Source organism: Pelecanus crispus, chromosome 6, assembly GCF_030463565.1.
Source record: "Pelecanus crispus isolate bPelCri1 chromosome 6, bPelCri1.pri, whole genome shotgun sequence".
In the NCBI taxonomy this organism is placed as follows: Eukaryota; Metazoa; Chordata; class Aves; order Pelecaniformes; family Pelecanidae; genus Pelecanus; species Pelecanus crispus.
Genome location: NC_134648.1, coordinates 11,365,630 through 11,393,243, shown reverse-complemented (window position 1 = coordinate 11,393,243; position 27,614 = coordinate 11,365,630). Strand labels below are relative to the sequence as shown.

Sequence of the window (27,614 nt, the reverse complement as noted above, 5' to 3'; positions counted from 1 at the left end):
ACTGTCTTACTGCCATAGCCACCTTAAAAGCAAGGCAGGCAGGAGTGAAGGGATAGGTCTGTCTTTTGCACTGTAACAGCAGTTTGACTCATTCTGGTAGCATCTGATGACAAATGTGTTGAGATCTGATCATTGTTTGTGAGTGGAGGGGGTTTATGTAAACACCAAAGAATGATAAGCAGGGCCCAAAAGCAAATGATGTTGAAGAGATTCCTTCTGTTCCAAAGCTTGGTCCATTGGAGATGCACATCCCAACAATCTAACCCATTTGATGATGGATAAAGCTTCTACACTTTATAAGGAAATTAAAATTTGATCCTTGAGTAGAAAACATCTATATGCTGTTGTAAACTGTGTCTGAAACAATTGTTCTAAACAAACTTGTTTTGAAAGTGTTTTTTAAGCTTGCTGGTTTTCTTCCCATTCAGACTTTTGAAGGTACTTGACTAACAGAATATGAGGCATGGAAGAGTTTTAAGGGGATCAACTGCTTCAGGCTGAGCATCATCATCATCTTTCCCCAGGTTGATCTAGGCTTCCAAGACAGGCTTTCAGGTAAAAATTGTTCTGTTTCATAGTTGATGCCATTTAGTAAGAAATAAGCTTTTCACAGGGTTTCTTCCAACAATATAATTATTTGCAGTCTAGAGGGTTAAAATGTGTATGTTTTGGATAAAAAAGCTAATTAAATTTGTTTGTACCTTTAAGTAGTCATCTTAGACCACCATTGGGTTGTTAGTTTTTTATTTGTGGGGTGTGCAGTGTTGGAGCTGTTTGTTTAACCTGATTTTCTATGGAAATCTTCTGAATTCTGCTCAATCTATGAAATTCGGTGGAATTAGAACTCTCAAAGCTTATGAGTGTTGATAATACGATCTTCAAATGGAGAGACACACTAAAAGTAGTGTTCCCAGTCAGAGAAAGATGGACAGAACTTATCCTTTATTTATGTTAGGTAGAAGTGGTTGGCTGGCCAGTTAACATAAGAGTAAACCTGGTTTAGTTAAAGATCACTCTGACAATTCTTTAAAAACAGTTGTGTTAAGTAATGTGTTTTGGGAATGGTCATGGTTTGTATGCAATATTCAACACCCCAGTAGCTGGAAAAGGAGAAATTGCCTATTATCTATTTTATGGCAAAGGAAATAATATAATTGTGATTTTTTGCAGTTTTTAAGAATACTAAGTTTGAAATTTGGGGGTTTGGTTAAAAATATGTAACTTTCTGCTTCTATTAATGCAGTGGTTTTTTTGGTGTGGTTTGTTTTTTTTCCCAATGTTAAGACAATCCAATGGCAGACCAAAGGATGGACATATCTTCTACAATTAGTGACTTTATGTCACCAGACCCTGCTGACTTGATCTCCAGTTCCCTTAGCACTTCAGGAATGGATTGTAATAGGAAAAGAAAGGGAAGCTCTACTGATTATCAGTAAGTTGGATTTCTCTTGATTTAACACTGCTAAAAACAGGTTGTAACACAACAGTACAGTGGGGGAGACAATAGAAATATTTATAGCAATTTTTAAATAACCTTTTCCTGACAACCTGTCATAAAGGTTTTAATAAAAAAGCTACTATGCACTAAGAGGAAAGTTCATTATTTAATAATAAAAATAAAGCCTTCATCTTGGTGCAGCTAGAATTCAGGATTGTCAATTGGGATAAGGCTGCAGAAAGAAACCTTTGGCTGATGGGGTGGGTGGAATTCATACTGATGAAATGTACAGTGTGAAGGTTGATTATATTGACCATTTACATAGGAAACAATGACTAGCGGGAGGGAAGATAATTAATTCATGAAAAAGCAGAAGCAAAACTCAGAATAGTTCCTTTTCTTCACCTATTTTTTGCCTTTTTAGTCACTTCCTATCAGTGTGCTGCCAACCTTTGCCTGATGAAGCTGTTTTGGTCTCCCAGTTGAATATGAATCTGAGTAGGCTCTGGTTTGGGGCAGTAGATCTGCCTTTCATTTAACCAGCTGATTTAATCTTGTGTTGATCATCGACTGTAGGCTATTTTTCCTGACAAAATAAAAACTTGGTTTCTCCTGAATCAGTGGTAGAATGTGGTTTTGTTTCAAGAAAGCTGCTTCTCTTTAAGGGAAGCTTGCTAATAACAGTGCTCAGAAGCACTGTCCAAGCCATAGCTTCTCTCTTGGGGCCCGTGTTTGAAATAGACAGAAATCACACTAACTCTGCTTTAGAATAGTGAAGGTCAGGGTAGTTTGTCAAATTTCCAAATGTGTAACATCTGCACGAGGTACGCCGAGACCGACCTGCTTAACTCTAAAACCTCATAGGTATTGTAACTTTACAAAGTTCAGCTGCAGGGTAACTTGTGAATGGGTCCCATCCATTATTAATAAAACTAGTCCATTTTTATGTAACTTAGCACAAATTTTATCATTGTGGGCCTTTGAATTGTTGGCAGTTCTTTTTACAGGGAGGGGTAGAATTTTTAATCCATGCTGAGCATGACAATTAAGAATTAGGTTCCCTGTGCATAGGACTTCCTTTTAGGAGAACTTATGTGCAAAATATTAAGTGCTATTTAAAGACCACAGACATATACAACATACGTACCTTTTCTGATAGGGATTTAGTCTTCCTGAAAAGTACACAACTCCCTCTAGTTGAATTGACTACCACAAAATTCAGTCAATCTTACCAACTTCCTCTTCTCTAGAAAGGATTTCTCCATCTTTATTCTTCTGGGTAGGAAGCATTGCTCAAGTCCTCTTTTCCAAAAGGCAGCTTGCTCTTGTAAGTTATAATTCTGCCCGTTAGGTTGTGTGCATTTTATTAAATATGTAAAAGCACTGTTTCCTTGAATCCTAAATAAAGTAAGTTTAGAACAGCTTTCATCGTACCGCAGTTCATGTTGTGTTGCAAAGGAAATGGTGGCTAGTAAATATTCCTATTTTAAAATAGAACTTAAGGTAGACTTCCTTGATCCGTCCTTCTATATGTATGTATCAGTAAATGTTGTTCAGAAATGCTACTGTTCAGCTTTCGCTGCCTGTTAACAATTTATTTTTTACATAAATTGTCTGAAGTGTCCAGTTTTATGCTTCATTTACCAGTGAAGTCAGGGAATAAAGAAGGAAGAACCTGACTGTTTTAGTGTGGTTTGTTGTTTGCCTCTCAAGTACAAGCAAGCATATTGATCAGCTGCACTTTCAGCTCTCCATACCAGCTTCTTTTCAATTCTTTCTCCTGCCACTCCTCCAGGAAAATTTCTGTCCAGCCTATTGCTGTCACTTCAGCAAAGGTTGTCTGTTCTCCACTACAATCTGTTTTAGTCAAATGCTGAAATCCAAGACTTCATGCATAGATCTATGAACAATTTCTTTTCTTGGGAGTAGTGTTTTCAGTTGAAATAATATATGATAAGAAAAAAAACTATCCTGAAGCATCTGTAATTTACCTTGTACCTCTTCTTAGACTTTACTTTCTGGGTTTTTCTAAGGCTAAAATGAATTTTGTCACAACAAGCATCCTGTAGCTTAAAGGTGGCATCACAAGTGGAAAACTGATGCCTCATTTCTGTCTCTAAGTCCTGTTCCAGACCTGCATGCTGTTTCTTTGTGAGCATCAGAAGTGCTTTGAGCCATTGACTAAGGCAGTAACTCAAATGTGCAAATTGAGACATGAAGAAAACCTTTAGCATTATTCAAACTCATTTTAAAAACTAATCGCAAAGATAACTGATTTAAAAGTACGGTGAATAATATGTGAAAGACTACCATGTTTATTTTTAAAGAAGGCTAATGTCCAATGTTGAACAGGAATAACTAGTATGTTAATGGATAATATGAGAAGATTTTTCATAGAGTCTTATAAAATGTAGCCTCTTAACATGTTAAAGCTCAGTAGTATTTCAGATCACTTTACAGTCTTGAAGTGATGCCAGTAGTTAGCTTGCATGTAGAAATTCTGTTTAATTTCCTTATGATATGATAATCTCTGTATAAAGTTCAGAATTAGGACTTTAGAATTACTTCAGAATTACTGACTAAAAGAAAATGTTCATCTCTCCTGCTGGGCAGAATCAAAGACCTAGAAACTTGGGATACGTTTTTTTTTTTTGATTCCTGGCCTTAGAGTTCTCTGAAATCCCATTTATCTAACCACAAGGGCAACACACATAAAGCACAGATCTTTCATTTCTGAAGATGAAACAATATCTCATTGATTTGCATAACATAATTTAGGTTAGTTGTTTTACTAGTTTTTCACATTAAGTGTAATGAACTATGCTATCTTTTCTTAAAAAGCAGAACTATTCATTCAGAAAGTAGATCAATTTGAACAAGCTTGTCTCCTTAGAATACATTTACTGCTGTTGTCTTGTTTTCATTGTGCTTTTCATTTCAAATAGAATATAAATTAGCTTGAGAATTTCAACAGAAAATGTAAGATACTATTCTTATTTCGTATGTATACTGTACTTTATTTTTCTTTCTTTTCAGACTTGATGGCTTTCCTTTTGAGTAAGTATAAATATTTTAATAATCAGTTTCACTTGAAAAAGATGCTCAGTGTTTTTCCTTGCCTTTCCCTTCCCTTTACCTAAAATTTGCAGGTCAAAATTAAACCAGAATAAGCCAGGCTTAAGAGTGTCCATTTAAGCACAGTTGTACAGATTTATATATTAAAGCATTCTCTTCCTAATTCTTTTGTCTAATAGTGCTATAGTCTTAGGCATTCAACTTCTTTTCACCAGATACAGCTTTGAAAACTTAGTGCTTTCTTCTCCTTCCTATTTCTGTCACATGTTTAGAATATTAAAATGGCATAGGGGGGATCCTTTATTCTTCATGCCTTCTTCCTTTTGTCTCAACATGATAAAAAAAAGTAAGCCATGTAGCTACACTGGAAGTTGTACTAATTTTAAAATGTGTTTGGTTAGTTTCATACAGCCTCTCATTCTGTCCATGTATTTGGCCATTTCCAATGGTTTGTTGGTCTAGATTATTACATCTCCTACCCCAAAATCAACTACCACAAGGCAAACTGAAGTGTAGAACACACAGACATCAGCACAAAGTAATTCAGGGCAATTTGTGAGTTTTATGCTAGGCACTTTGATAACTACCTCTGGTCGAGCTTTTAACTATAGTAAATGCAAGTTAGTAGCCCTATTTCTGATGAAGGCATGAAAAATATCTACTTTGATATGTCCTTTTTTTTCCCTCCGGTTAACTGAAAAACATTTTTATAACAGGTCGTATCTTTGAACTGCAGCATGTTTTGCTGTCAAACGCATCAAACTGTGCCATTTTGTTAGCTCCGAAGGACATAAACCAATTTAAGAATTTTTTTAATATTACAAAAACCACGCAACTTCTTTAGTCCTTCTTGGTTCTCACTTTTATATTCTTATTTTTGTATTTAGGATTTAAAGATGACTGGAATATTCTAATTTTATGATAGTTTGATAATAGTTTGGCTAATCCTGCTTAATTTGTGATGTATTGCTTTATTTTGTTTCTGCAGGGAAGGTATGGATACAGATAAAGATGACCAACATGGAAGGTACTATTGATACAGTCACTAAAATGTTAGTTCCACAGTACTGACATAGGATTCTGTGTGTAGATACCTGTTTTCACTGTCACTGTGGTCAGGTGTCCCAAATCGTTTCTTTGCAGGGACAAAGGCTTAAGATTGTTGAACAAATTAAAACAGACAAACAGAAAAACTCAACACTTTGAGCCACAGTGTTATCAATAATGATATTTTCTGAAGAAAGACTAAATAAATATTCAAATTTTAAAATAATATTTTAATGAGGATCAGTAGGTAAGATGCATTAAAAGAATTGTTTTCAGTGTTTTCAACAGTGTAACCTTGTGATACCATTTCTCAACAGATTGGAGTATACAGACCAACAAGGCAGAATAAAAAATGCAAGGTAATACTCTAAACAAATATTTTGAAAACAATTGATCTCTTGCCTTTTGCTATATATGAAATATTTGCATGTGCTTCTTACCGTAAAAATATTTTTTTCTAGCTTTGACCTTCTCTTATTTTTCCATATCTTTGCACTGTTAACATTTTTCATGTATAAACTGCATATAGTTTTGTGAAAATGCTAACTTGGTAGGTAACGTGGGTTTAGTCACTTCTGTTAATATTAACATTGAAATGGCAGTCTGTATACGTTTCTGATAATATTACATTCTTAATGTTGTTTCTTTCAAATTCAGTAGTGGGTTGTAAAAGTGTTAACAGTGACTCTTTAATATGGGAAAACATAAACAAAAAATAAAATAACTTTATTTATAAAATTATGTTTATCATAATTTTTCCTGGTTAGGAAGAGTTTAGTTCAGAGGTATCACAAACGCTTCAAATGGAAAGCTGTAGGATGGGTAGAACACTTACGTTGCCACAGCAAAAAGTAGCTTTAAATTCTTAGTACACTCATATAGTATACTGATTACAAATTCTTAATTGAATGCTTTATTCAATATTTATATACACTGGAATTTGCTTATCTGCGACCTTTATGATTCTAGTTATTCCTTTATGGTTTCAGGGTACACGCTAAGAACAAAGTGTTGTACAGCAGTAGAAATCTCTAGATAATTTTGTACTGTTTAGTGGATTGTTTCAGAACTGAAGATTCAGTGTACTGTATGGCCAACATTACATGTATTTTCTGGTAAACCAGAGCCATGTGCTGCAGCCTTGCCTATTGCTTATAACTGTAATAATAATAAACCCAAATAACAAACATAAAATGTCTGAAGAATTCTGTATGTGGATGTCCTTTTCACAAGGATAAGAGGGTAACTGAATTATCAGGAGGAGGTTATTTTAATGGTTTTGTTATACTGGATTTGGGGATTTTTTTCTATATGCTCTATTTTTTCATGCTTTTCTGTTTTTCCTCACCACCTTACTTGTTTAGGGAGGCTCATAGTCAAATTGAAAAAAGGCGTAGAGATAAAATGAACAGTTTTATAGATGAACTGGCATCTTTGGTACCAACGTGCAACGCTATGTCTCGAAAGCTAGATAAACTCACTGTATTGAGAATGGCTGTCCAGCATATGAAAACATTACGTGGTAAGTTGATTGGGGGTGGAGGGGGAGGGACAGGAGAGGACTGGAGGAGGATGGCAAAGTGGGGTTTCCCCAAAGCCATACTTTTTCTTTCCCTTTCTTGCCCTTTTGCCAAAAAGGAGTAAGTTAATATGTTTTGGGGAGGATTTCTCCCCTTTTCTTAGCGTTTGATGCTGTACATTCATTTACAGCTTACTGGTTCATGGTCCAGATATTTCCTGATCTGACTGGGAAATTTGTGGGTGAGAAAAGTATAATTTTCCATCCTCTGGCCTGGTTAATCACCATCACTAGGTTCAACAAAAGCAAGGCTGCTGAGGCAGGTGGGGGGAGGGAACAAAGGGCTTAAGTGGCGGTTCACAGTTGAATCTCGTGTAGCACTGAGCAGTGCTCTTAAGCAGGCAATGTGTGAAACTTGTTGGATAGAGAGGTTAGATTTTAGCTGTAAGTAATATTCCTACAGGACTTCTGAGGTTTTGTGTTTATACCTTTAGCTCTGTGTGAAAGAACGGAGCGTACTTTGAAAATTCAATTTTAGTCTTTTTAACCAGTTTATGTTACAAGCACCTGAAGGGAAACACGTGGGTTTGGAAGAGTGGGGATTGTTGCAAATTTCTGTATGTCCTGAAGCTTCATATAAGAGCGCATCCGTGCTTGGGTACCATCGGTGATGATGGTGAAAGCTTAAGCCATCAAGAAATATGCCCCTGAGAAAAGACAGTGATGTAGCTAATTTAAAGGAGTCATTGGTCTAGTTTCTAGGACGTCTGGTGTCTTCCAATCATATTTATTGGAGTATTTTTGAAAGGTTTAACTTTTTCTGCCACTGTCATTTGATTAGGTTAGTACTTTGTAGCACTTCAGTGGTTACTAATTTGACTCTTTTGTCTTTTTGAAGGGCATAGAATGAGAAGAATTACTCTTCAATAAATAGCTGCCTCATTTGTTGCTAATTTTGGGCTTTTGGCATTGTGAGATGTCTTGTAATGTTTTTTGTCTTTGGCATGGAATGAGAGAACTGATTTGTAAGTTCCTAACTGACAATCTGTTTACATGACCTTGTCATGTTGTACTAAGTTATGAAGAGAAGAAATAGTTTGAAGGTTTTTATGCTTTAATCTCTTGTTTTTCATTTCTAATTCTGAGAATAGACTATAAATCAAGCACAGCATTTGGGTTAAAAAAATGTGTTGAGGAACACTCAGAAGGCATATAATTTGCATTACTATGTAATGCAGTATTTGTGTGTTAGTAAAAAAGCATCATCCTTTTTTGAGTTAATACCAACAGAGCTCAAGTTGATAGTAAAACAAAACCGAAAAGCAACTTTAATTTTAAAGAACACCTGCAATGGATAACAGTATAAGAAGGAGCCAAAGGAAAATTGCTCATTTAAGTGTGTATTGTTAAATTTGTGATATGGGGATTGTTTGGTTTTGTTTTTTTTTTTTTTCTTTAGGTGCTACAAACCCATATACAGAAGCAAACTATAAGCCTGCTTTTCTATCAGATGATGAATTAAAACATCTTATTCTCAGGGTATGTTTCAGCTTTTAATTAAGAGATATTAATGGGTGTGAATATAACTCTCCCAAAGCAAAACACCAGTATTTTTCTGCCTTGTATCTCAGCTTAAGTATGTTCTGATTATGGAGGATAATGTAGAAATCTGCAAGATGACTGCATAAATTCAATGGGTTTTAATGATGACTGGTGTCGCTTAATTTTAGCAGAATGAGGAAACTGATATTCTGGTGGTAACCATCAGACTCTTCAGTTACTTCGTGGAATGAACCAAAATTACATAAATTGTTTTCTTACAGACTTTCTGTCATGGGCTACCTTGACATGATTTTCAGCATACAATGATATAATGAACAGCTTTTTTTGAGGTCACTGATATAACATGACTTCATATGATTGGCTGCTTTGCTGTATACTTCTTCTATAGTGTGGAGAGTCAGTAGTTACGGTCTTCTAGTAGCTTGTGTAATTTGTGAAGCACTGCAGTGTCCAGATGCAGCATATGCAGAATTTAATTTCTGCAGCATTGTGACTCTAAAGGATTAGGGCCTAATCCTGCATGCTTGTATGTGACTGAAAAAGAGTACTATTGAAATGGTAATTACTTGCCTACAGGCACATAAATAAATATCCAGGTTATGTCTGGTTTCTGAAAGACGAACTATGGAATAAATTCAGTTAAAATAACACTTTAATTTGAAGGCATTATTAAACGTAATCATAATATTATTGGCCAAGACATGGATTCTTTCTTCCCATACAAGTGATTTTAAATTCTGGGCGTGATGCCCAGAGTGATGCCAAAAATGTTTGCAGATGCAAAAAAACCCTGTATTGTAATTTCATATCTTGCCTGTTGACTCAGTTATCTCTAAATGTTAAGACAGCTCTCCTAGTGTAGAAATTCTACTCTATACAAAGTGTTTTTAAATGTTATAATGATGCAATGAGGATGTACTTAGTAATTGACCTTCCCCCCCCCCATTAGGCAGCAGATGGATTTCTTTTCGTTGTGGGCTGTGACAGAGGGAAGATACTCTTTGTTTCAGAATCTGTCTTCAAGATCCTCAACTACAGTCAGGTATTTTTTTCCATTTTAAGTAAAGTTAGGCCTTAAAAGATTTGAAAGCTTTTTTATGATTATGCGTTTATATGGAAGGGTATTTATGTGATTAGTCTGCCTTGAATGCCGAGATTCATTGCAAAGAAAGAGCTTTTCTCTGCCATGTCATTAGAGACGATTGTTTCTGGTTTCCGTTCAAACTAAGGAGGTGAAAATGAACTAACTTTACTTCACTGATGCATTCTGATCAGGGATTTACCCTCACACTTGTAAAAGCATTATCTAATTGGGAGTGTAAGCAAATATTGAAAAATCAATCTAAGGTTCTTCCAATAGCTTCACATGAATTTTTCAACTTAGTTTTCTTTCTGTTCTGGTTTTGCTAGCACACTTGCTAATGGAAACTTGGAAGCAATTGTACCAAAGACAGGTTTTTGATTATATGCTTAACGTGAGGCTTAACTTACATTCTTCATTCTTTGTCATCTGTCCTTCTTACCAAATTTAAAAGCTGTATTAACTTCAAAAGGTTTCCTCAGCCAGCCTTTAGTTAGGTATATACTAAATACCTACTCATCATGTAAATATTGAAAGAGAACATTTGTGATTATGATTTTTTCCTTCAAATATGTAGCATATGAAGGGAAACTGAAGATAAACCAGAATATTTGTTGGTGGTGGATCAAGCATGCTATTTCTGCAAAACTCTTACTGAAAATAATGAAATAAATTACTATGTAATGTAGTCATAACTTCAAAATATACAGAGAAAACATACCTTCCTTTAAATCCTGGATCTCAGGTTTTTGATGTTCCTTGGTTAGAGCTATATGTAAAAGGATTGTTTACAATGGATGATAAAATTAGGAAAATATACTGAACAATTATCTTAATTTTTGACTGAATATTCAATCTCTACAGAATGATTTGATTGGTCAAAGTTTATTTGATTACCTTCATCCTAAAGACATTGCCAAAGTGAAGGAGCAGCTCTCTTCTTCTGACACTGCGCCACGAGAAAGGCTTATAGATGCAAAAAGTAAGTATTACCACCTTTTGAAAGTGTCATGTAGCCTGAATTATTTGCCTGATACTGAAAGTGTGTGTGGGAGGTGGTGTTTGGATTGCGTGTCATGCCAAGGAAGTTTTAGCTTGAAGAAAAAAGAGAAAGGCGGGGGGGGTGGGGGGGGTGGGGGTGGTGGTGTTTAAAAAAACACCATAAACCCAGAAAACCCCCAAAACTGGATACCTAAATGTAGAAGCTAGTAGGTTTGGCATGTACTGCAGTATAGATGCATTAGTTTAATTGGCTCCACCTGTGAGATATCCTCCCTTTTTCAGGCATCAAAGGTTTGATTTTTCCCATTGAAGCATTTGTCCTAATCTGTCAGTCTCAATGGTCAGAATACACTCAGTATTATTTTGGTTATTCTTAGCTGTCAGTCAAGATAGAGGAATTTATTTATTCGTTACTGCCACTTCCATCAGTGACCTAACCTTTCTCTTACAAGGTTTTTAACCTGGTTGTTGGAATAATTTCCTACTGTGTCTCTTAGCTCTATTCCACTCTGGTGTTTTAAAGTGGTTCTGTATCTGTCCCGCTTTTGAGGTGAGTGGGTGTTTAATTCACTCTTATAACAGGAGTCTGCATTGCTTAAGTAGAAGATGGTATCTTACAACTGCAGATTTCCAGGTCATTAAGTCTCATGCTTGTCAGGAGCAGAAATCTCTAGGATCTCATCTCAAAGAAGCTACCAGCTCAACTTCAGAAGCTGAAGCTGAGGGAGATCATTCCAGGGCAGTGAGCCTAAAGCCTCCAGCTGGATCAACTGAAGTTTTTCTGGCTCCTGGTTTTGTCTGGTTGTCAAGCATGTATATCCAGTGCTAGCTCCCTTTTTGTATGTCTCTGACAAAGTTAGGGCAAAAATAAATGCTATGAATTACAGTCTTCCCATCTGCTATGATAGACTGATTGGTAGAATTTCAAGAACTCGTATTCTTAAGAGTACTAGTGTGTATGTGTGTATTTATTTTTATGTTGGCATGAGTGGCTCAGGCACAACTTGTACTCTCACCACTGAACAGCAGTTTAGAGTGTGTGGGGCGGGACAGAAAAGGAGGCTGAGGGGAGACCTTACTGCTCTCTACAGCTACCTGAAAGGAGGTTGTAGTGAGGTGGGTGTCGCTCTCTTCTCCCAAGTGACAAGCCATAGGATGAGACAAAATGGCCTTAAGTTGCGCCAGGGGAGGTTTAGATTGGATACTACAAAAATTTCTTCACTGGAAGGGCTGTCAAGCACTGGAACAGGCTGCCCAGGGAAGTGGTTGAGTCACCATCCCTGGAGGTATTTAAAAGACGTGTTGATGTGGCACTTAGGAACATGGTTTAGTGGTGGACTTGGCACTTGGTGGACTTGGTTAGGTAGGTTAATGGTTGGACTTGATGATCTTAAATGTCTTTTCCAACTTAAAATGATTCTATGATTCTGTGACAGTCTGACCTCCTTGAGGTGACCTCACTCAATTCAAATTTCAAGGGAGGCATATTTTACAGTAAAACACTGTCATCATTGTTTTCCTCCTTAAGTTAAAAGGCTACAGGACCCTAGAATTTTTTGTGCATGTTTATAACTGTTTCTTTATACGTATCCCCATGCGGAAATGGTTGAAGTGGATAGCAAGCTGTGGAAAAGTTGCTGTGATTTAAATCCTCCATCAGCTCTTGGGAGGATACCTGTGCCAGGCATCTTTCTGGAGCTCTGTTTGTACTAGCACTCTGCTGTTGGCTCCCAGAGTTGGTGTGTGTTTTGGTACTGTGTTTCTCCAGTTACTTTCCACAGAAAAGAATCTAAGAATCTCCTGCAAGAATATGGTAAAGGCCAGGACTTATTGTTAGGGCATGTTCGTACGCACTTATTTCTTTGAGGCTAGAGACTTCTTGCACATAACTGGAGATCTTGGGGATTTGCAGTCCCTGTGTAGGTAGGTCACTGCTACCTTTCTTCCCCCTTCCATCAGAACAATGAAAAAATCTGACGTTTAGGAACACACCAGTTGAGGTGGACCTGGAATGTCACTGGGCCTCTTCTGCTCTGTGCGTGCATGTGTGCTCTCTGGGTGGGTATTGCGATAGAAAAGTCTTCTGGTCTGAAGGGTCATGAGTCTGTTGAGTGACTATATGTATGAAGTACTGCTCTGGTTATGAGTAAATAATCTCTGTCTATTTTTAGTCAGTTGATTAGTGTTCAAACAAATCATAACATTTATTGCAAAACTTGTGTGGATTTTTACAACCTGTGGCTAATCTTTGTGTTTAGAACTATGTGTTCTCAAGCTTGTGTCAATGTTTTCATGCTAGAAAGTGCGATCAGAAATTCTAATGTTGGTGTGGTCAGTTGAGTCCTGCACATATTCAGGTACATGAAAAACTCCAAAATAGGATTTCTGCTTCTGAAGGAGGATATAAAAGGACTTTTGTCCTTGTCCCAGCAAAGTTGAAACATCGTACAGTTGGGTTGTATGTAATCATTTGTATGGTTAACTTTTTACCTGACAAAGAAGGCTTCCTCACTTTCTCTGTTTGCTGCAGCTGGACTCCCAGTTAAAACTGATATAACACCTGGGCCATCACGACTATGTTCTGGAGCAAGACGGTCCTTCTTTTGTAGGATGAAGTGCAATAGACCTTCAGTGAAAGTAGAAGACAAGGATTTTCCTTCAACCTGTTCAAAGAAGAAAGGTAACAGTTACACATTTTATTACCAAATGTAAAGGCTGTCAGGCTTTTCTTTATACGGTTGCTCATTTGCAGTGGTTAAATTTTTATATTTATTGAACACTGTCAATGTTTCTTGTTAAGATATTGAACTATGTCTAGGTCTGTTACTTCTTCATACTTCCTCCTCCCCCAATAATAGCTCTTACACACTGTATTAGCATATAAAGCCAAATTCTCTGCTCTGCTTTCTTGAAATTTTTTGCAGGCAGTTTGTGCTGACAGTTCTGGTGTGGTTATTGCATCTTCTTCAGACATTGATCATATTACATTCAGTCTTGACCTTCTAGCCAATGTCCCCAGCAAAGGGGAGCTGTTACCCGTTCAATTTCTCTGCTCCATATTTGACAAGTGATATTTGGATGGCTATCCCACTTAAAAAAAAAGAGTTTATTCTGAGTTCATCTGTGGCGTTGGTACAGTCTGAATACTGGAAACATAGCATTTCTGCACCGGAAGGATTTGGTCATAATATTATCAAAGCTGGTAATATATTTTTCCTCTGCAGGGTATTATTCTAGACATGTTGCAGTATATATTTAGTCCAAACTTGAAAGTTTCTTCTTTGAGTGCTTTGGATAATACATTTGGTATTAATGGAAAGTGTCAACTAGAGAACAGAAGGCAACTTCAGTGTTTTGTCTCTGGATGTGACAGCTGCCCCAAGTACTTCCTGCTAGGTTCAGACACAGCTTCAACCTTGGATTGTGCTTTAGCGCTCATCCCTGAGGAAACCAGTTTGTGCGATTAGACATAAGCCTTTTACTGTGCCTCTCTGTGAAAGTTGTCTTCCTTGCAGTTTTAAGGCCTGCTTGGTGCTGAGGAATATGAATTCTCCTTTCAGATATCAACTGTATTGCTCGTCATTGTAAGTCTTCATCCTCACCCCTGTGTACAGCTATGCCCTGTACACCACAAACAGTATATATTCTGCCAAAAGAATTGCTCCTGTTTTTTGTAGGAGCCTCATGTTAAGTTGAAAAAGGCATCTTATTTATTCAATAGACTTAATTTCTTCAAACAATCCTTTAGATTATTTGCATCCTTTGCTGAAATAATGTGATGCAATTTCTACGTAAAAATTATCAAAAGCAACCTTGGTCTGAACTATGTGGTGTTTCACTATAAACAATGGTTTTGCAGAGATAAATTGTTTGTTGAACTATCTCAGATTAGCTGCATTGAAGCAGGAGTGCTGAAAAATCCCATAGTGAACAGTATCCCAAACTTCCTGGATAAGAGAGGAGATGAATTATTAGCAGAACTGAGATGAAGTTCTCCAAGGCAATATCCGTGACCTAACTGCTTTTTTGGTTTTGTTTTTTTCTCTTTTTTTTCTTTTTACAGCAGACCGCAAAAGCTTTTGCACTATTCATAGTACAGGATATTTAAAAAGCTGGCCACCAACAAAAATGGGACTAGATGAAGATAATGAACCAGATAATGAGGGTTGTAACTTAAGTTGTCTTGTTGCAATTGGACGGCTGCATCCTCATGTAGTACCACAGCCAGTCAACGGTGAGATCAGGGTGAAACCTACAGAATATGTTTCTCGACATGCGATAGATGGGAAATTTGTTTTTGTAGATCAGAGGTAAGAATACTTGTAATAACTTCCATGACAAATCACTGTCCAACACTGCTTTACTGACAGCTTTACTTAAAGCACTGTAAATACTATTGAAAAAATAAATTACTGTTTTTTTTCAGCTTTTTGCTAAATCCTGACTGCAAGTTATTTTGGTTTTGGAGACCTAGCTCAAAGCCCTTACTCTGTATTTATTCAGTATTACTGATTAAAGTTAAACAAAACAAAACCCCCCAAAACCCAAAAACAAACCTCCAAAAATAATGGCTTACTAGACAGAATACTCCAGGGATCATTTCTGCCCATTTGTTAAGCCAATCTATATATGTAATCCTCAGAAGAATATGCTGTCCTATTTTTTAAACTGGACTTTGTAATTACTACTACTTTGTTGTTTGAAAACTTTTGCAAACACTACATGGTTAAGTTGTTGCACAGGCTGCATTTGATAGCATATACATTTATTTAACAATATATTTGGACACATTCTGCTGAATTAATACTTCTGTATGTGATCTGTTGTATTTATAAGAAAGCAAGAAAGCTTTTCATAAGCTTTGCTTCTTGGAAAAGGTTTGAGAACTTGTACCAATGTGGTATCTTCTTTCAAACATCAATTTTATTTATTATCTAAAAGGCTAATTCCTACCTTTCAAAACAAATTGCTTGAATTTTCTTAAGTAGCAGAGACACATGACCTGGGTCTTCCTTCAGAATAACTGGCATTGTCAAGGGGGAAAAAGGATGGTTGAAGGATGTTAATGGAGGGATTATGTTGGGTTGGTTGGAGAGGGCTTCTTTGTTTCCCTTCCTTGTCCAGATGGGTTGGGACTGCCTAGATGAGGCTGTTTCAGGTTGCCTGTGGCTTAGGCTCAGTTATGTACAATGTAAAAAAGACCAGGCTCCAAACTCTGCCAGAGCCTGCCTGCTGGAATTTGTTTCAGGGGTGTGTCTGGTGTGTCAGCTGATTTTTAGTGGGCTTTGAGAGGAGCTAGAGCTGATTAGTCTTGAGAGAAGTGCAGTAAGGAGGATCTCTTTTTTAATGTTATCTGTCTGGTTGTGGTGGTTGCATCTTTTGGTTTGGGTGGTTTTGGTGCAGGTGTTTCTTTTTTTTCTTTTTTGGTTGTGGTGTTTGCTTTTTGTTTTTAATTTGATAGAAAGCTTTTTGGAACACCAGCTCTTTTTGCAGCAGAGCTTAGAGCTAGTGGTCACTGGGAGCAATGAGAGCATTCGCAGCTTTTCTCTTGCTCAGAAGTGTGCCATTCTGTCATGCCGAACTATGTAGTTTATGAACGAGTTTTATTTTCAAAAGATCAGACATATTCCCCTGATGGATAATTCTGAAGCACTTCTAAAATAGTAAGATTCAGAAAATGTTGACCTGTTGGATTTAAACACATTTGCTCTTACTTGTTTTCCACCTGTAGTTACAGACCTTGGAATGCGTATACGACTTAAAAATTCCCTTTCAAAGAGCACTTTGAAGAAGTAAGCCTCATCTGTAGGCTTAAACTTGGCATCCTATGATCTGTGCTTCTACTGGAGAATATTTAGGCACCTGTAAAAGTTGAAAACTATTTCTGTGTTGGGGTTTGGGTTTTTGGGTTGGTTTGGTTTTTTTTAATAGAGACTTGCACGGTTCCTTTGCCATTTGCCCAAGGGAATCCAGGAAAGAAACACTTCTTAAACTCTCTGTGGCCCTAACTTTTTCTCCTCACTAGTTGCATGGTCCCTGGAGAAGAACTGCTATAGATAGGTACTAACTAACTGGGCTACCACAGTTGGAGAACTACTTAACGGTTCACTGTCAAAATGGCAGGCTGCACTGAACAGAGTTTTAAAGAGAACCATCCCACCTCTTGCTTTCTCAGTACTTTTAATGAGTCTGGATGGTGAATTTGAGAGTAAGATTAAGTTTATTATATATGCAGATGACATCATATACAGCTTCAGAATTCAAAGTTGCCTTGTTAAGTTGGAGAAGCAAACTAAGGAAAAATACAGGGTGAAATTCAAGAAGGGCAAGAACAGTTTCCTTCCTTGCTTAATAGAATATGGCCAGATCTTGAATTCATTAAGTCTTTTGACACCTGCCATAATTTGGTGCATCTTCTTTCCAAAAAGCCTGTTTATCCTGCTATGAAAGTAAATTTAAAAGGGTGGACAAGTTGCTTACTGATGCCCATATTGGTTGTTACCCATCTATGTCAGGTTTCCCACCACTGCAGTGCTGTTAAAAGGCTTGGTTACTTCAGTCCTTGGAAAGATACTGGATTAAGGTTGACTTGGTTCCTGGCTCTTCCTTTTTAGAGATAGACTCTATGTTTTGCTGCTTTGTGGTTCTCCACAGGCTCTCAGACATAACTCATCAAAGCTGTCAGCAGGTTAAGTGTCCTGGGATAAGGTTCATCAGACAAAAGCCAGTTTGAAAAGTTCTCTCATGAATACTTGTAATGTTTCCTTCTTCAAGGCTGAGGTCTTAGAGCTCCCTGTCAATGAGGACTTCAGGTGTAAGCCACCTGGTTGGTGCTGAATGCTTTTAGTGTGTGTGTGGAAGATACAAAAATGCCCTGCATTTAAGTACTACATTTTTTTCAGTGGCACTTCATTTTTTTTTTTGTGCTTCAGTGCTTTTCCTGCTGTTCTTACCCATAGTTATTAATATGTACTGATTTCTATATTTTATAATGCTTCATTTGGGCTTTTTTGAGATTGCAAAAGAGGTGATGGATCTACCTACGTTTGTTCCTTATTACCTTTCCTATTTAATTTGCACTGGAGTAGTTTGGAATTGTGAATCTTATACTGATTTCTTCAAGGAACTATCATTTTTCCTTTAGTAAATTTTCTTCTAAGAAATGACAAAATCAAAGTTCACTGTAGTTCACTAGTTTTGTTTGCTCTCCATTATTCTAGTGAGGACCTCTGACTTTTACCCTGGAGTCATTCAGCCATGTTACTTTCTGTCCTGATGTTCTTGAGCAGTTTCTGTAGGGCTCTTGCAGATTTGATTCTGACTGTGTTCTGTATTTTCTAAATTAAATGGTGTGCATTTCAGGGTCTTCCTGGATGGCTTGTCCTGCTTTGTTCCTTTCTCAATTGTTTCTTCCTTCACCAGGAAGTCTTGGAATGGTTTCCCAGGTGGTGACTGTGTTCTGTGCACTATAGTAGCAGTGATGTACTGTCCCTCCCCAATACTCTCAAAGGTCTGCCTTACACTATCTTCTGGGGGCTGGAGGCAAGCATACACATGGCTAATGTACAAGGTGGCAGCAATTCTCCCCTGCCCCCATCCTGGTGTTCTGGGTTAGATGAGTTGTCCTAATAAAGTTGTTACAGCTTCTAAATCATTAACAACTCAAGAAATAATTTTTGTCGTCTTGTTTTAACGTACAGATCTCTAGGGTGTTTAGCATACTGGCCCACGATAGCTTCTTCCTTCAGGAGTGACCCTTTCACCTTGTGTTAGGCTGTTGCATAGCTCATTGTCATTGTCACTTACCTGCAGTGTTGCTTTGCCTTTTCCTCTTGAACTTGGTTTAAAGCTTGGGTTATCAAGTTGAGGCACAAAGTCTTTTTTTCCTAGTTTCTTGATGTCCTCCATCCTTGCCAACAGCTCCTTGAACACTACCTGCGAGTCAGATCAAGAATCCATGTCTTTGCCATGTTGCAGATGGCAGGTCTATTTCATTCTAAAGTTTTCTGATGAGGAAGAAAATGAGTTGGCTTCGTGGCTGGTTCTGATGAAACAGAAAGTTGGCTTATTTGCTTCATGCTCATATCTGATTTAAAACAGAGACACATAGTAGGTCTCTTTGTGCTTATTCAGGAAAATTCTATTTGTTGACCTTTCTTTTTTTACGGGTGTGAGTGCAGGGTTTGGTGGGGCATTTTTTTGTCCCACTCTTAAGGCTTGTGACTTGAGGGGAGAAAATGCTCCTGATACACTCATTATGCTACAATTTGGCCTCTGTGCAGCAGCAGCATCGTTGGTACACAAAGGAACACAGCAGTTCTTCAAACCTTTGATGTCTGTTTTTCAATGGCATTTTATGCAGAAAGCTTTGTATTATCTTGTGGCTGCTACAAGACAGCTTTACTCAGGTTTAAATTCTCAAAATTACAGTATAGCTCCAAAGCTATTTAGAGAGTCTTACATCCCCTCCAGTAGCGATAGGTCAACAAATATAATACTCGAGGGCTGTTGGTGTTATGTACTTTTTTAATTACCTGATAATTAAAAAGAGTGTTCTTAATGACTTTTTTACTTTCTAAGCTGAAAATACCTTTCTGCATTACTTGAGCCTGACCCAACTTCAGTGTGAGTTTTAGTAATCTGTCACTAATACTTCAACTTGAAATGACTTTTTTTTTTCTCTTATGTTTTTTCCTCTACCTCCCTTCCCCAAGGGCAACAGCCATTCTGGCATACTTACCCCAGGAACTTCTAGGTACTTCATGTTATGAATATTTTCATCAAGATGATATAGGACATCTTGCAGAATGTCATAGACAAGGTACGATTACTAATAATTCAGTAAAAAAATTTTGTAAAAATATTGAGAACAACTGCGTATTAAGAAAACCAAACAAACGTGAAAAGATTTGGATTTCTCTCTGCAAATGCTTTAGTTAAGAACATTGTACTGTGTGCCAAACAGTACGATTACCTTAGAATTCCATGGATTTTTAGTGAATATTTGAGGTTCAGGTTGGGTGAGGGGGGATGGCTGCAGAAATAGCATTTTTGTTCAGGGGTGGAGGGAGGAATTAACTGAGTTTTCCCTGGTAAGGGCTCTGCTTATGTAGTTACGGTGCCTGTTTGACACAACGTTACTTGCTTCCTGTCTGTCTTTAGTTTTGCAGACAAGAGAAAAAATTACAACTAACTGCTACAAGTTTAAAATAAAAGATGGCTCTTTTATTACATTGCGGAGTCGCTGGTTCAGTTTCATGAACCCTTGGACCAAAGAAGTAGAATACATTGTCTCAACAAATACAGTCGTTTCGTAAGTATTTTTCCCTTAGCAGATGCATGTAAATCCTGATTGCTTTGCCCTGTTTTCAGATGAGATTTGACCTAAATATGTGCACATCTTCTATATGACAATAGGTGTCTTCTCCAGATAACACCCAGAACTGCATACCTGTGGAGAGAGGAATTAGTTTAATAATTGCAGTAGTTTAGCATCTGTTTATTAAAGCCTGCAGAAATGTTTGGTTTTTTTTTTCTGTTGTAAAACCTGGGGTTCTAGTGTTTGTAGGGACTTACAGGAGATGCATTTCTTTGCTTATGTAGAAACTTCCCCCCCCTCCTTTTCTTTTTCCTTGAGGGCCCTGTACAGGTGCAGTGACTTCACAGTAGAGTAACTGCGGTAGAGGAGTTCTTTTATGAGAGAAGCTGTCTGGGTTCTGCATCGCACACTTTGAGTTGTAACATGGTGTTTTATTTCCGTTATTTATCGAGCCTTGGTGTCAGTCATGGTGCTGCTTTCACAGAGGTGATAGTGACTCACAAACTGCTTAAACCCTGAAGCATTCTATTCTGACACACTGGCAGAGTGACTTTTGCAGGGTTTTCTATCACTGATTCTTCTAATTCTTGACATCCACAGCACCAACGTACTTGATAGTGGAGACGCAGCCTTTCCACAGCTTGCAGCTTCTCCACACAGCATGGACAGCGTGCTTCAGGCTGGAGAAGGTAACTACTGTTGCATGAGGAAATTATTGGCGTTCGTGCCTTGTTAGCAGCTAATCTTGCATGCACAAATTTGCTGCACTCTTGCATTGAGAATTTGTTATTTTTCTTTAGGGTATTAAGTTTTAGGGCAAAGAAAGTACTAATGCAGTTCTTGCCCTGTCGAACTTAAATACCAACTTTGGATATAAGCTGGTCAGAGAATGAGCCAGTTAAAAGAAACAAGTATGAACAGTGTTGGAGGAGTGACATAGAGGAGAAGTTTGCCTTCATGCATGGTGCTATTTGTACATCATCCCACAGTGAATTCACATTCTGTGGTCAGTGCAGATGACTACCGAGGGAGTGAATGGATCATAAATATAGTTTGGCTATTTGGCTTATTGCCCCTTACCTGCGTTTGATTTGACTGACTTTTTGTCAAGACATGACGACTGACCTCTGGCAATCACCATGGGCTTGTTATGAATGCTGCAGATCACTGAACCATCTTTTGTAACAGGTGGCATGCAGCATAATGTGGAGCAGAGCTTGATTTAACAGTGAAGTGTTACAGGAGCAGGGTGGAAGTGAGGCAGAATAGAAGGGATGCAGTGACAGCCCATGGCTGAAAGATGGGGCGGGAAAGAATCTCAGTATTATCACCATCTTTCTAAAGAGTTGGGAACCATTGCTTTTAGAGATCCTATTTACTAGATACTGCTTTTAGCAGCTATGCTTTTACAGCTGTAGAGCAAGGATATTGTGCACATCTGGAATTGCTTCCTAAGTTGTAGACAATATGCTTAGGAGAACAGTGCAAGACTTCAGCAAAGCTGGGCTTTTCAGTTACCTCTGCTCTGAAAAATGAGGTTCAGTAAGTGAAACTGTGGAGGAGGAAGGGTGGCAAAGCATGGGACAGCTGACAGTGGTAGGAAGAGAAGCTGCCAGGTAGGCATGATGGTTGGTAATTGAAGGTAGAGTAATGGCAGCAACGTGGTGTCTGGGACTTCTGAGAATGGAAGAAAATATAGGACAAACTGTTCTATAATAGGATAAGCTTATTCTTGCTGCAACACAACATTTGAAAAGAAAACAGACATATAATGTTGTCATACTGATAGTTCTTGTCCCCAGAAAAGAAAGTTAATTTAGTGAATTTTAATTTCAAGAGGTTCTGGCTCTGCTAAGGATTTGATGACCTTTTAGGTGAACCTTGTCACCTCCTGATGGGTCTCAGCCATAGAAACTGAGGGTTGCTATTGTTAAATATGAATTTCTAAAAGAAGGCTGTTATCCATTATGCATAAGCAATGCTAAGGGCTTTCTTGCTCTTTCAGTATGTAATTTTTTTTTTTCTATGCCTTGGAATATATCAGGCTCCTTCCTGACTACCTCACAGGTGTTGTGCAAGTGTCAAATCACATTAAAGTAACAGCAAGCTTCCAACTGTTCAGACCCCGCTTTTTCCTCCATTCTTAGATACTTGCAGTTACCTACAGGGGGTTTATTTACATTCATCAGGTAACTTGGGCTTATGCCATATTGAATGGAATATGTGCTGGCAAGTCCTTCACACGAAGTAAAGAACAGACACGTTTGGAAATGAGCCTATTCAGGCACAGAATAAAGCAGATCTGACAAGCGATTCTTTACCAACTCTGGACGAGAAGTACTAGCAGATGCTTGAAACAGCCAGACTCTGATAAGAGTCAGGATATGCTGTGTACCTGCTGGTGCAGAGGGATGTCTAAGAGACGTAGCGTAGCTCAGTGCAGGTCGGAGCTTTCCATACATTTGAAGGTACTCACCAGTTGGTGGAATTGTAAATAAGTACAGTTCAGAAGGTCCTGAAGCTTGTCAAAACATGCCTAAATACAAACGCTTTTTGGAAAAGGTTTGCAAGCTTGTATCTGACCTTAAGATATCTACTCATTTCAGGTGGCCCAAAAAGGACCCATCCTACTGTGCCTGGGATTCCAGGTGGAACAAGAGCTGGGGCAGGTAAAATAGGGAGGATGATTGCTGAAGAAATCATGGAGATTCACAGGTGAGAGAAAATGGGAAAATAGAATGAAGTTAGAGGAAAATCAGTGTTGTTCTTTAAGAGGAAATTAAGGGAGTCTTTCTTCAAGCTGAATATGGGATGATACAATTGCATTTTGTAAGTAGGCAGCTACAGATACCTATTCAGAATACCTGAGGCAGTCAAAGTCCATAGTGAAAGAATGAAAAAAAGTTACAGCCTTCCAGCTTTCTACTGTAAAAGACTAATATTGGAACTTTTTTTGTAATGTTGATAATAATCTGTTTACCAGAAACAATAGTTAAAAAGAACAGCTAACTAGAAACAAATTCCTTTCCAGACTATTCTTTTTCCAATGACTTAAGGGTGTAAGTGGCACAACCTCCAAATGCCAATGCTATTGACTACGTGCCAAAAAAGCAATGTTTGTTTTCATGTGATCCACTTTGCTCAGATGCTTTTAGAGTTGTTAGATATGCAAGTTCAGCTTGTGCAGTTCTCCCACAGCTCTTTGAGCAAGGACACAATGATTAAGCTAGCTCTGCCTTCCCAGGGGCAGTCTGTCTACAAGGTAGGTCTCCGGTTTAAACAAGAAGTCTTGTAGCACCTTTCAATAAGGGACTGTAGTAATGTGTAGCTGTTTCTCAGAACAGCCATCTCATCTCTCACCTCTGTGAGCAGCAACTTCCAGTACTTAAGTTCTGCTGGCTAACAATCCCTGCTCTTCATGAATTTCCTCTTGGGAATTGTTCCCCTTCCCATAAAAGTGGCCTCATCCAGCAGATGTTTAGTGGCAGTAATTTAACCACACTGAGCTGCAATTCAGGAAAACATTCAGTCCATTTCCCATAGTTTTGTTTCTGCTGCAAGCCAGGGACTACTTACATCACTGCGTAAGGGAACAGCAGACCTATTGCATAAGGCTTCTTTCCTGTCTATAAGAGTAGAAAGAAGAAAGAAAGGGAAAGAGGAAAAAAAAAAAAAAACCACCACAGCAAGGCTGAACCAATACTCTGAAACTTAACCATCCCTTTTAGTAGCTGTAAAACACTTAATTAGCCTCAGTGAGTGTAGTAGTATAGCTTACCACCCATGTTTTCATTTCATTTCAAGACCTTGCGTTAGTTCCAGTCCTTTTTCAGCAGCTGTTACTATTTTCCAAAGCTGCCTTCTGTTCCACTTTCCTAGGGGAACTCTGCCAAGGATAAGATTCCCATTTCCATTGCTTTTCTCTGTAACTACCCCTCCTCCCGTTAGTCTAGAGATTTGTTGGTTCTACAGTTAATACATTATTCAGTAATAGAAAAATGATATTTGATCTAGCTGTGGAAAATTGAACTGAAAAATGCTGCTTTGGACGGTTTAATATTAACTATATTAAATGTCCAGTGTACTTCTGTAGCGGTAGCTCACTTAAGGAGTCTAGGTTACTGTCACTGAGGCAGCTAGAATTCTTAGCTGGTCTAAACTGAAGTAAAATACAAAAAATGAGGCTTTCCTCAGTACCCAGGACCTTTTCCTTCTGACTCTGTGAAGGCTGTACGTGAACAATTAAGGAGGGGGAGGAGGAAAAGCTTGCAGACTGAGCAAGTTGGACAATTTACGCACGAGTATTTATCTAGCCGCAAATAAATATGTTGCTACTGCTGATTAAAGTAACACTGAAAAAGTCAGGAAATTACAAAAATTAAGTTCATCCTTTTAACACCTTATGCCACCTGATACTAAAGTCGGCATTTGAAACTCCAAGTCTCTGGCACCTGAGTCTCAAAGTTGCTGGTAAATTAATTCCCTATTTTATCCATATTTTAGGATAAGAGGGTCATCACCTTCTAGCTGTGGTTCAAGTCCACTGAACATTACCAGCACGCCACCACCTGACACATCCTCCCCAGGAGGCAAGAAGGTAAGAACAAGCTTTACAGTCTTGCAGCAGTAGCGGCAAGCAACATGAGGTCATGCTTATAACATTACATGTGGTGTTGAACAACTCCTGGCTGCTTGGCTGAAAAAGTCTGACAGCAACTCAACGTATTCTGGTGGCTGAAATCCCTTTACAGTAGTCCCTAAAGTGCAGAGACCAGTAGTAGTTAAACACTGGCAGCTTTTGAAATCCACCTGCTCTTCAGACTTTAACAGAGCTGCAAGAAACAGCTCTCATGTCTCTTGATCCTCCAAAAACTCTTTAACACCACATACTGGTGAACACTGGGATTGCTGTCGTTTGAGCACTGTGCTTAAATGAATCATAACAGATTTACTGTACTGCTGTAGCACAAAATATGACAATTTGATGCTTTATTGTGCACTGACAGCTTCTTTTTAAATCAATACCATGTACTGTGCCTTGTTGTAAGATTGCTTGAGTAGCAGTCACATACCATTACCAACACTTAACCACCTAACACTTGTACCGGCTGCATTTTAAGTTGTCTAGTAAATTGCTGCTTGTGGTAGTTATACTCAAGGTGAGAAGAGCACTTATCCAAATCCTTATTCTGTGCACTCAAACACTGCCTCGACTTACTTTTTTTTACCCAGAAATTATGATGACTATACGTAAGAATTGCTTGTACTGCAGCATATAGCTGAGAGTAAATATTTCTGTCTATTCCTGGCTTACTTTGTTCTTGAAATAAAACTTGAAGTTGGAACAAACTGAGTTGTAATTCTAGGAATATTCTTGCTCCTTCCACCCTACAATAATTCAACACCTACATATAGTAAGAGCTACTATAACAGAATAAAGGAAAATATACATGCAGAGTTGTGGAATTTCTAATAGGGTACCCCCCTTAATATTTCTCCTTAGTTAGAAGACTGTGTTTGCTAGAAACACCACAAGTTCCAGCTGATGCTGCCTTAAGAAGGGAGCTCACAAGTACTTACCTTCCCGTGTTCACACACCCGAGCAGTTCAGAACTAAGGTTCAAGTTCAGCTCTTCCCTTGCTATTTAGGAGTCCCAAGGAAGGTTCTTTGTTTATGGTGAGCTCTGGTGTACACGGTACTGCTGTGCTGCTCTGTACCAAAAAACAGTTAGACTTACAATCCAGGAGCAATGCTCAGCTCATGCAGTCTGTCTCTACCTGGGAAGATTATACTCCTAAAATGAAGGATCTTAGTTGACAGTACTTTACTTATACTGTATTTGTAAATTCAGAAGCATTCTGTAGTTAGCTGTAACTGCTGTTGCTTGCAGATGGAATACTTACAAAGATGACCCACAGAAATCCCCTGAGGACTTTTTCTAGTAGTTTTTCAGAAGTTTAGCATGTAGTACTGACTTTTTCTCTTCCTTTGTGGTAGTGGTACGCTATCCATCTGGCACCTGCTTCATGGGCATAATACAGAGAAAGTAGTTCCTAGTTTACAACTAGTCTGATTAGCTAGCCTTTAGGTGTTGAGTCCCAGAAAGTCCCATCTTCCCTATATTAAAAATCCCAATATAGGACAATTAAGTCTTAAATGCAACATTTCATGCTGTTTCATGGCTTCTGTTTTTTCTTTCAAGATCTTGAATGGTGGCACTCCAGACATTTCTTCAGCTGGGTTACTGTCTGGGCAAATCCAGGATAACTCTGGTTACCCATATTCTGACAACTCCTCTATTCTTGGTAAGTGAAGTCATACACTAACATGCCTCAGTACCAACTAAACACATATAGACAACTGTGACAAGATGATTGGTTTTAGCAGTAACTTGCTTTCACCATTTGCAGTCTATAGCTGAGGCATAAAGCCCATAACCTACCATTCTGTGTGGCTACAGGAGTAGCCTGGCAGTCCGTTTTGCTAGCTTATTTTATATTGTAATTATTTTCACATAGTACTTGGAAGCCTCTCTTCTCTTTCTGAATCAGTGTGAATTAGCTGAACTCCTCACCTGCTTTTTGTGAATGCTCTTAAACAACTGAAGACAATAAGAAAAGCTAGGCTGACTCCTAGATGTTGATCTAGACTTATTTTTGAAGTCCAGCATGTTGTCATACATGGTTAGACATACTGATCATTGCTGAGAAGTGACCTAATCTTTGTACTCTGACACCCAGGTATCAGTGGTATCCCCAAAACTGTGGCAACCTGGGTATCAGAGAGATGCTCCCAAGATAGTTCCGCCTGTTCAGATATTGTACTTGAAATCATATGGCAAGTGCCCATAGCCAGTAAAGTAAACAAAGTAAAACTGACCTTCTGACAACTTGCTGTATTTATGCTTACAGGGGAGAACTCTCATATAGGCATTGATGTGATTGACAACGATCAAGGATCAAGCAGCCCTAGCAACGACGAAGCAGCAATGGCAGTAATAATGAGCCTTCTTGAAGCAGATGCAGGTCTTGGTGGCCCTGTAGACTTCAGTGATTTGCCATGGCCCTTGTAAATGGCTTCAACATCCAAATATCGAAGTGCATTTATTGGTGGAGTTCTACAGTCTGTGAAACTTGTTGGACTGAGAAGCTTTTATGTATGAATTTCATAAAAGCTGTATCAGAACGCAACTCATCCTACCATGTGTAACTTCAGACAAAGTGGAATAACCTGCTACAGTGTTCTGTGTTGATCTGGTTAGCTGTGTATAGCTTGCAATACTTGTATATTTTGGATTCTGTTGTTGGAAAATTTTTTTTAAATCACTGTGCAACTCACTGGCATCAGTGGTAGCTTTTATATGCAAATGACCATTTCAGATGTATGGTGTGTTTTTACACTGCAAAACAGTCCCCATGTGGATATTTCTTATACTAATTGTACCATAAAGCTGTTTATTCTTTCTTGTAAGAATCCTTTACTATAAATATTGTTAAAGTGTAATGTATTAGACAGTTAAATATTTTTAAAATAAATGTTTCCCTTGTTCTAAGATGGAGCATTTACTTT

General features: G+C 38.1%; 1 protein-coding gene across 4 annotated transcripts; it reads left to right on the top strand.

The window, feature by feature from the left end:
* The first annotated feature begins 477 nt into the window (after positions 1 to 477).
* Positions 478 to 27,550, top strand: BMAL1 (basic helix-loop-helix ARNT like 1). 4 transcript variants are annotated; one of them, XM_009480198.2, is made up of 18 exons: positions 478 to 555; positions 1,285 to 1,432; positions 4,475 to 4,495; positions 5,502 to 5,540; positions 5,878 to 5,919; positions 6,925 to 7,082; positions 8,539 to 8,618; positions 9,592 to 9,684; positions 10,588 to 10,705; positions 13,256 to 13,405; positions 14,789 to 15,035; positions 19,440 to 19,546; positions 19,888 to 20,038; positions 20,645 to 20,733; positions 22,651 to 22,759; positions 24,548 to 24,641; positions 26,248 to 26,350; positions 26,957 to 27,550. In XM_009480198.2, exons 2-18 carry the CDS (start codon positions 1,293 to 1,295, stop codon positions 27,115 to 27,117), a joined length of 1,902 nt encoding a protein of 633 aa, XP_009478473.1. In that variant the 5' UTR covers positions 478 to 555; positions 1,285 to 1,292; the 3' UTR covers positions 27,118 to 27,550. The 4 variants fall into 4 exon arrangements, with proteins under 4 accessions (XP_009478473.1, XP_075569294.1, XP_075569295.1 ...); XM_075713179.1 differs by lacking the exon at positions 4,475 to 4,495 and having other exon boundaries at positions 525 to 555; XM_075713180.1 differs by lacking the exons at positions 478 to 555; positions 1,285 to 1,432; positions 4,475 to 4,495; positions 5,502 to 5,540; positions 6,925 to 7,082 and having other exon boundaries at positions 5,881 to 5,919.
* The last annotated feature ends 64 nt before the right edge of the window (positions 27,551 to 27,614 follow it).

Coding starts and splice junctions, on each gene's coding strand:
- BMAL1 (XM_009480198.2), top strand. CDS start 1,293: ATGGCAGACCAAAGGATGGACATATCTTCTACAATTAGTGACTTTATG. Junction 7,083..8,538: donor GCATATGAAAACATTACGTG/GTAAGTTGATTG, acceptor TTTTTTCTTTAG/GTGCTACAAACCCATATACA. Junction 13,406..14,788: donor AACCTGTTCAAAGAAGAAAG/GTAACAGTTACA, acceptor TTCTTTTTACAG/CAGACCGCAAAAGCTTTTGC.